Source organism: Argopecten irradians, chromosome 2 (assembly GCF_041381155.1).
Source record: "Argopecten irradians isolate NY chromosome 2, Ai_NY, whole genome shotgun sequence".
Classification (NCBI taxonomy): domain Eukaryota; kingdom Metazoa; phylum Mollusca; class Bivalvia; order Pectinida; family Pectinidae; genus Argopecten; species Argopecten irradians.
In genome coordinates this window covers 21,340,748-21,349,470 of record NC_091135.1, presented here as the reverse complement: position 1 = coordinate 21,349,470, position 8,723 = coordinate 21,340,748, and the positions used below count along the sequence as shown (strand labels likewise).

Sequence of the window (8,723 nt, the reverse complement as noted above, 5' to 3'; positions counted from 1 at the left end):
TCCATTGTGTCAGATTTTTCATTTTTTTGTTAACAAGGTAGCAGGGACTGTAGATTGAATGCAGAAAGTTATTGATCTAGCCATTTCTTTCTATCGTATTTCACTGCAAATACGTAAGACCCCCTAACCCAGAGAAGTTTTAAAGTCAAAAGTGGTGAGGTGGAGGAGGGGGCTTATCACAGATAACCAACATCGATCTATTATGCCTCCATCTTGGATTTTTGTACATCTGTCATTGTCATAAATGGTGTCAGTCAAATCAAACAATAGCAAGATGTTTTACTGTAGTTTTGATAGTGATAATAAAGCCATAAGAATGAAAGATCTCATAAAATTTTACAACAAATTATAGTATAAACAATATTGGCAGTAGACCTTGTGAGGGGTCTTTTTACGGTCATATACGGTACTAAGCCATTTACTGCAACAGATGGATCTTTATGTTACTACATTCCAAATTCTGGATTTTTTATTCCATGAACACTGTGAAGTCTATAAATGGGTTGTAACACCTAAGCCGATATTTTTTGGGGAAAACACCCATTTGAATGTCTTTTCAGTTTTACGTTAGAGATTAGGGCCAAATTCATAATTCCCTAAAAGATATTTTATTGAATCAATGATACTTGCAATAGCAATGTTTTTCGAAAGAATGGTTTTGTTTTGCAAGGTGGGATAAAGACGACACCATTTCTGTCAAGAAATTTTTTGAGTTACAATATTGGAGCTAGGTGGGCATATGACATTAAGACCCTTTGGCCTATTGTTTCTTCTCTTTCCATTGTAATCTTAGGGAAACTATATTTATCGATCCGAAAATGCAAATTACATGCTAAGGATTCAAGGGAAAATCATGCAATTCGAAGAAGATCTCTTTAAAACTACATCTTGAATAGTAGTAGCTATAAATCTTTTAAATATGTATCATAATTAAAGAAGCTTATTTCGGCATTCTTGTTTTGATCGATCCAAAAGCGCATTGTGCATATTAGGGATCAAGGGAAACCCGAAGATGCATTTTAAAAGAATGCTTAAGCAGTTTCTTGGAAAGGCGACACGGAAAACAGTTTGCGGAACTTTGACGTCCTCGCTCGGAATTTGATCTGGAAAGTTCACTTTCTGATGGCTAAAATTGTATGGTCTCTCCATCCCTGCTAACTAGTTTATAAATACTGAAAACATGGGATACATCATACTGTCAATATATATATAGTAAATTGCTAAGATAAAGGAAACAACATGGGATGTAGACCAGCCATGGCTGGAGTTTCACAAGGGTCTGCAATAGATCCGATTCTGTTTGTCACATAAACGATTATATTCGTATTTTCGCCGAAGAAAATTGTAAAACCATTCAAGAAAAAGACCTTCGCACTTCACACACGCTTACACACTGCACACATATGAGGCCGTCCTTACATGACCCTGACTGTTAATAGGACGTTAAAATAATCAAACAAACAAACCTTTATGACATGGTAAAATTGTCAGTGTGCTACATGGCTACTAAAATTGCTTCCTGGAAAGTGTATACATGTTCACTTAGTAGAGGAGCTCTAAACAGCGGATAAAGACTTAGGAGTAATAATTGATAGCAGTTTCAAATATGAAAACTATATACATGGGTTTTGAAAGAAAAAGAAAAAGCAAAAAGGATGATGGTAAGAAACATTTATTTTGTTATATAAATCGTAATATGAAACTCATCTCTACAACATATAAAACGAAATACGTGTACATCGAAAACTGGGTATCGAAAAAAGGCAACAAAGTTTGTCGTCGAAATTAAAAAAAATTATACCAAGAAAGACTAAATATCTACAATTACCAACATTAGCATTCAGATTAAGAAGACAGCGAGGAGATAAATAAAGAGTCTTATCCATGAAATTTGTGAATATGTGGAAAGACGTTTTAACTCGATCTGGAAATGGAGGAAATTCATTTAAAATGTTCCCCAACAATGTACCTTTATTGAGAGTAAAAGGGAGTGTTTCACTGTATGAGATGAAGCGATATGGATAGCTTATACCACATATTGTTTGTGGTAAAAAGTTAAATTGTATTGTTTAAAAGAAAGATCTGGAAAAAATATTTCATTATTGCACAGCTTTTTAAAGATGCTCCAACTCCGACAGAGCATAAATTATATTCATTACTTGAACAATAATTGGTGTTTAATCGTGTATATATATGTCTAGTTAACACAAAAAATAATATAAAATAATTTATTTTGCCTTTGGTGCATGAGCAATTAGTACTTCATTCCGTATATGATATAGTGCCACGGAATTTTTTTCGGGATGCAATCGGAATTTTTTTCGGGATGCAATTGATTATGTTTTCTTATTTTTTCTCTTGAAGTAAAATTAGAAGCTCAAACTTTTCAATGGTGGTAATGGTGTAAAGTAAGTAACTTTTGTAACTGAAGAAAAAAACTGAATCGTCTGCTCTTGTTTTTGATTGTGAAAAATTATCATTTGTCAGCGGTGGAGCATCTTTAAGTATTGATTTATAGCCGTGTAAACTATGATGATCCGTATTTTCCGTGCAGCGTTCCGTATTCGATTTAGAACTGAACGAGAAAGTGTACTGACGGACCACGCCCACCTTCTTCATTAACTGCTTACAAACGATAAACTAGTGAACGAAGAAAGTCCCAGGTAAAGTATGCATGTATGTATCTGTTGTAAGTTTGGTGTTATTGAAAACATGTATTAAGTCAGTGACATAAAAACAGCTGGCCCTCGTACCTTAACTTTACTTTATGGACGTATCTACTCATGTACGTATACATATATCTTACATACTTTTGACATGCGCCGTACAGAAATTTAGGCCAGACAGTAATTCATGTCAATCAAAACATTGCCATAATCAATTAACAATATTTTACCATTTTACTCGTAAAAAATATGTATACCTAACCAAGTTGCACACAGCTGACAGTTGAAGAAAAGCTTATATATATTTGACTGAGTTACATGCGCTCATCTACACCTAGCAGTACACATCGGGCGTCTGACCAGAGAGTAACCATCCGTGGCTCCGTGTATATATATATACATGTATACTAAACAAATTATTTGGCCTAGCAAAACTTGTTTATGCTGGAGTATGTTGTTTATTCTTATACTAAACCCCATTATCTACCGATTATAAGGAGTACGCGCGATAATTAGAACAAGTAAGAAGAGGCCCAGATGGCCGTTATCGCTATAGCTAGTTATAAGAATTCTTTTGTTTGTTTGATTAATTAACGTCATATTAACAGTTATGGTCATGTAAGGACGGCCTCCCATAAATGAGGTGTGTTGCGTGTATGTTGTGCGAGGTGCGTGTTTTTGGGAGACTGGTATATTCATGTTGTTTCTTCTTGTATAGTGGAACTGTTGTCCTTTTAATAGTGCTATATCACTGAAACATGCCACCGAAGACAACAAGCAACACACCCCACTCTGCCACGTTATACTGACAACGGGCGAACCAGTCGTCCCACTCCCTGTATGCTGAGCGCTAAGCAGGAGCAGTGATAGACTTTGGTGTGTCAGGGGACAGAACCCAAAGCCTTTCTCACAGGGGCGAACGCTCAACTCAAGGCCGAAAGTGAGGCGGTGCCAAGGGAGGCATTTAATAGAAAAGGTAAAGTCAGTTAGGAAGAAGAGAAAAGATAAGATCATAAATTTAGTCGCCTTTTACGATCATGCAAATTCAGCAATAGGGGCAGCAGGTACAATTCTAACACCCTAACTGCAGGGCAATATAAGAATACAATCAATGTATTCATGGACGGTTATTAATTAGTTTCTAGACATAACGATACTATATAAGTATGCATTGAATGTTCGATTGTTTTGAAAATTTAACCCGCAGGAAGCGGACAAAGTCTAGTTACTTATTTACTAATTCAGAAGACAAGATATCACAAAGCGTTGTTGTTGCCTAGCATTTGATGCACTTTGTTAGTCAGATGAGATATTTTACTGCTTTCTTTACTTTCACACTAACTTTTTAACACATATATCAAATCTAACCAAGGTCGTATGCCTGCAATTTTTGACGCTCCGTAATTTTCAAAATGGTACCCGACAACAAAGGACCAACGTCCAAGAAATACAATGGACAAAATTAGGTACGACGGGCACATTGTATGTGATAAATGACGTCAGCATTAATAGAAATCCACAATACTATGGCATATACTGGATCTACCCTAACGAACATTGCTTTGACGTATGGTTATCGTCCGACCGAAGAATCGACGTGACACCATGATAGAAATTGTTTCAGCTAGTGCATTTTATATCACAATTCGCAATTTCTAAATGCAAAAAAAGGGGTTAGAAGTGGCATGAGCAAGTTTGCTTTTTTTTCCACCTTCATCATTAAAAGCAATTTACTATTTAAATCGTCCATCATTCTACGAGTCCGTTTACACAATTACCAGCCACACATAAACTGATATATGAATTTCATTTTGTGTTTCAGAACGATTGCGATACCACCAATATGACAGAGGAAGGCATACCTGAATGCTCACCATCACACACAGCGGACATCAATATCGCCGATTGTCTTCTCTGTTTACAAAAACTACGATGCCCTAAATCCCTCCCGTGTCTTCATTCATTCTGTGAAGAATGCCTAAAGAAATCGATACTGAGTCAAAGACAAGATACCGCCGAGCAGCTTTCTTTCTTTTGTCCGGCGTGCGGAGATACTCATCTTCCCGTAGATCAGGAAAAAGACAGTGCCGAGTGGGCTATGATGTTTGAAGCCGATAAGCTAACCAAAGAGCTTACATCTGAGGGTCCTAATGGAGAAAATCTGTTTAAGTGCAATCCTTGCAGTAGGAAAGGCAAGTCGGGCGTTATGGCTTCTGTGTGGTGGAAGGAGGCTAACAGGTATCTTTGCGAGTCCTGTAAGAAAAATGATCTTATAACGGAGGACGACAACCTACTCTCGATCGAAGGGGGCTGTCTTCCAACACCTTCGTATTGTTTGAGACATGCTGCTGACTTGGATATGATATGCGATGATCATCACAACATTTGCTGCCCAAAGTGTATCGCCATTGATCATCGGCGTTGTGAAACAGTTCACAACTATGCTGACTTTGTCAGCAGCTTGAGAACAGGTTCACAAAGAGAAGACCTGAAACAGAAGCTGACTGATGCTGTTAACGCCTTATCAATGATTGTCACGGACGTGAAGGAACATAAGAAGACTCTCCGTCGGGATAAAGATGGATTCGTCGCTGATGTTAAGGAGCTACGTGTCAAAATAGAGAAACAGATAGAACAACTTCAGGATGCATTGTGTAAGGAAGTCTGTAGAAGTGTTGACGACAAGGAAGAAGAACTGGATGCTCTAATCAGTAAATGCGAACTGATGAAGAGATGCATATCCGCTACTACGTGTCTGTTGGAAACTGACGACATCCAGAGGAATGACGTTCACATGGTCCACACCTACCAAAGGGGAGAGATGGAAATCGAAGCAGGTCGGAGACTGGTGCAAGAGATAGCAGAGCCTTATCTTACCTGGCGATTCACACACAAAATTGACAAACAGGTCGATACTAACGAGGAGGAAAATGAAAGCGACAATGAAGCTGAAGTTGAAAGCGGCGAAACTGCAAAGAACCTACTGTCGTTCTTATCGCTAGGTTCACTGAGGACAACAAGCCACGATCGTGAGTTCCCTGTGGACTCCAGCGTCCTGCTACCAATGTCTCTATCATCGGCACGGGAGGTAAACGCTATCCAGGTCAGAACTTCATCCGACGTTAATGACTGTCATATCACTGGCTTAGTTTACCTTGAAGATGGGCGGTGTCTTGTGTCGGACTGTGGTAATGAAAAGCTGAAGATGTTTTCGGCTGATGGAGGTCTTCTAGACGAGGTGGAGCTATCTCTTTGTCGCGACATATGTATGAAGGACTCAGACACTGTGGTTGTGACGCGTCACAGTGAAGGCGTCATTTCATTCGTCAAAATTGATTCGGCGAAAAAACTAAAATTTGATTCCGAAAGCAATATTCGTGTCGGTAAGAAATGCGATGCCCTTACTTTCGACAAAGTAAATCTGGTGTTTGCCACGTCATACGATTCGATGTCTTATGACGTATGCAAGGTACCTGTGGCGCCGGATGGATACAGAACTGATATTACTTGGACACAGAGTTATGTCACAGGTGTGACGTATGATACTAGTGCAGACGCAATCTTCCTAACAACGGCGGTGGACGGAGAAAACAGTGTGTATCGTATTGTCAATGGCGATCTCCACGAGGTCACGTGTGCTGACCGTCTGTCAAGCCCTTCCGGTCTGGATTCTGATCGGGATGGCAACCTGTACGTCTGCTGCGCGGAGGAAATCATACAGATTTCAAAGCAAGGGAAAATTCGATCCCTTGTCGACGTCAGCGATCCCTTCAGGATCTCAGTTTGTGGCAATAAGTTTGCAGTTAGCATGAAGACGCAGGACACAATAAAATTCTTCGAGATATAGATTAACCACCAATGCGTACACAATCAGTGGTTGTGATCATTCTTGGGGGGGAGAAATGCGTGTATCTTCATCATCTGGTTTCAAAACGGATTGTTCTGCATTTGTACTAATTTTTTGTTTTCCTTTGACGAGATTTGTATTTTGGGTCCAAGGAGTCAACTGTCAATTATTTTGTATCTATTGTTAGTTTGAAATGATTCGGAGAACTATGAATAATAATTTTTCCTTTGTTTTCATACTAAATCTGGCTTTTTGATTGGCCGATTCATGTTTTATACCACTATAGAAAAAAACGAAAATGGCGCAGAACCTCGACGTTATCGTAACGTCACTATAGCAACATCGACGTTGCGTATTGATTTGGAAAAATATTCCCTTGGAAAAATGGAATCATACGTGTAAATGTATTTTATTTAATCAAGTAGTCTATTAAATTAATTATTAGCATTAATGTTACTATTTTTTCATTGCATCGCGGTATGAAGGATTTTTTTTGCAAACTTTTTTGAGAATGATTCACAGTTTGCGAACAAAATTTCTTTCATGCCTCGATGAAATTAAAAAAAAAGTGACATCAATGCTTAAATTAAACATGAAACATTTACACTTTCTTTGTAAATTAGATATTAGTATATAGCTCATAAGGAAACATAAAAATTCACATATTTGCGGTGAATGAAAATTTAACACCCAGGAACCAATCTTTGGTACTAAATATGCACGTACGTAAAATACATAAACCTTTTATATGTTTCTTAACGTTAATGTAATGTTGGCTTATTTTATTTTTCCAATACTTATTATTCCAAACAGATGTACAAATGTAAATGTATTATGATACCGAATCCTTATTACTTGCAAATCGTGTAAACTTGGTAAAAAATACCAAATTAGTTTCCTTTTGTTTCTGTGCTATGTAAATGAGCTCCGTAGAACATTGTGTGAGTAGCTAGTGCCCTGATTGTGTCTTTTATTATTGGGAACCTCCCATTGTTGGTGTTTCTCTGTTACTATAGAACTGGGAGGCACGAAGCTACTGTTGTAGCGGAAAAGATATTACCTTCTGACTGACTTTGCCATTACCAGCTATAAGGCACGGGGATATTGCTACTCATGCTTTGCGATACAATATCTGCACAATATTAACTTACACGTACTTTAATTCTAAAGTTTTGCCGATCTCCAGTTGTTGGGACACGCATACTACATTGTAGTTGCAAAGTGATGAATAAAAACGTTTTCATAGGAGAGGACACCCCCAGGAGAATAGCCATTCTGAGGGGGTAAAGTAGAGAACATGTACAACATGGTATTTATATCCATAGGCGGTAAGTATACCTCCGTAAGTAAAACTCTAAGCTGTTGTCCATCCACATGTGAAATGTACAGTAAATGTTTTTCTCATATTTTTTCTCTCTTTTTTCATATTTTGTAATCAACTTTAAGGACCAGCTACCGGAACCAATACTGTAACTTCATATCATCAATGCACGTGAATTCTGGCCTACAATGTATACCTTTTTTGATTATGTTGTTTGTTAAGATCTTTATCTTGTTTATGTTTTCTTTACTTTTGTTGTTTTTACTTTTAATTTTTATATTTTTTTATCCTCACTAAAATGCAATCTATCCTGATGGTTATATATCACTGGTTCATCGCCTTCACGTCTGCCTAAATTAATAGATCTGTTACGTAATATTAATAAATAGTGTGTTATACCTATAACCTATCTGTTATGATTGGGAAGAAATATTTCTGCTAGTTATCTTGTGATTTGGTGAAAATCCTATTTCAAGTTCTACCAATGGTATTGAGCTGAATCTTGCCTGAAATGATAATGAGATGATCATGACCAAGTGTTGTTAATTTTCAATTCAGTCAAAAATCTAAGATGGCCACCACAGCCACCATCTTGAAATTCTATGTCAGTTGAACTGGTGCTTTATGTCAGGTAGTTGTGAAATTGGTCACAAAAGGACCTTTTTCAAGGTCCACATGTGGAATTAAGCCGAGACTTGCAAGAATGATACCACAATAGTTCTCACCAATTGGTTTTAATTCTTGGGTTGATTTTAAATCCAAGATGTCAACCACAGCCACTGCATGAAAATCAAATTAGCAACACTCTGTGGGATGAGCTTAGCATCAGTGTGAAATGATTATACATGTATACAAACTAGGAACTAACCCATTCTAAATCCAAAGAAAT

General features: G+C 37.5%; 1 protein-coding gene across 2 annotated transcripts; it reads left to right on the top strand.

Annotated features, from left to right (window-relative positions):
• Positions 1-2,401: 2,401 nt before the first annotated feature.
• LOC138314796 (uncharacterized) lies at positions 2,402-8,669 on the top strand. 2 transcript variants are annotated; one of them, XM_069255344.1, is made up of 2 exons: positions 2,402-2,676; positions 4,489-8,669. In XM_069255344.1, exons 1-2 carry the CDS (start codon positions 2,671-2,673, stop codon positions 6,511-6,513), a joined length of 2,031 nt encoding a protein of 676 aa, XP_069111445.1. In that variant the 5' UTR covers positions 2,402-2,670; the 3' UTR covers positions 6,514-8,669. The 2 variants fall into 2 exon arrangements, with proteins under 2 accessions (XP_069111445.1, XP_069111447.1); XM_069255346.1 differs by having other exon boundaries at positions 2,403-2,663; positions 4,489-8,568.
• The last annotated feature ends 54 nt before the right edge of the window (positions 8,670-8,723 follow it).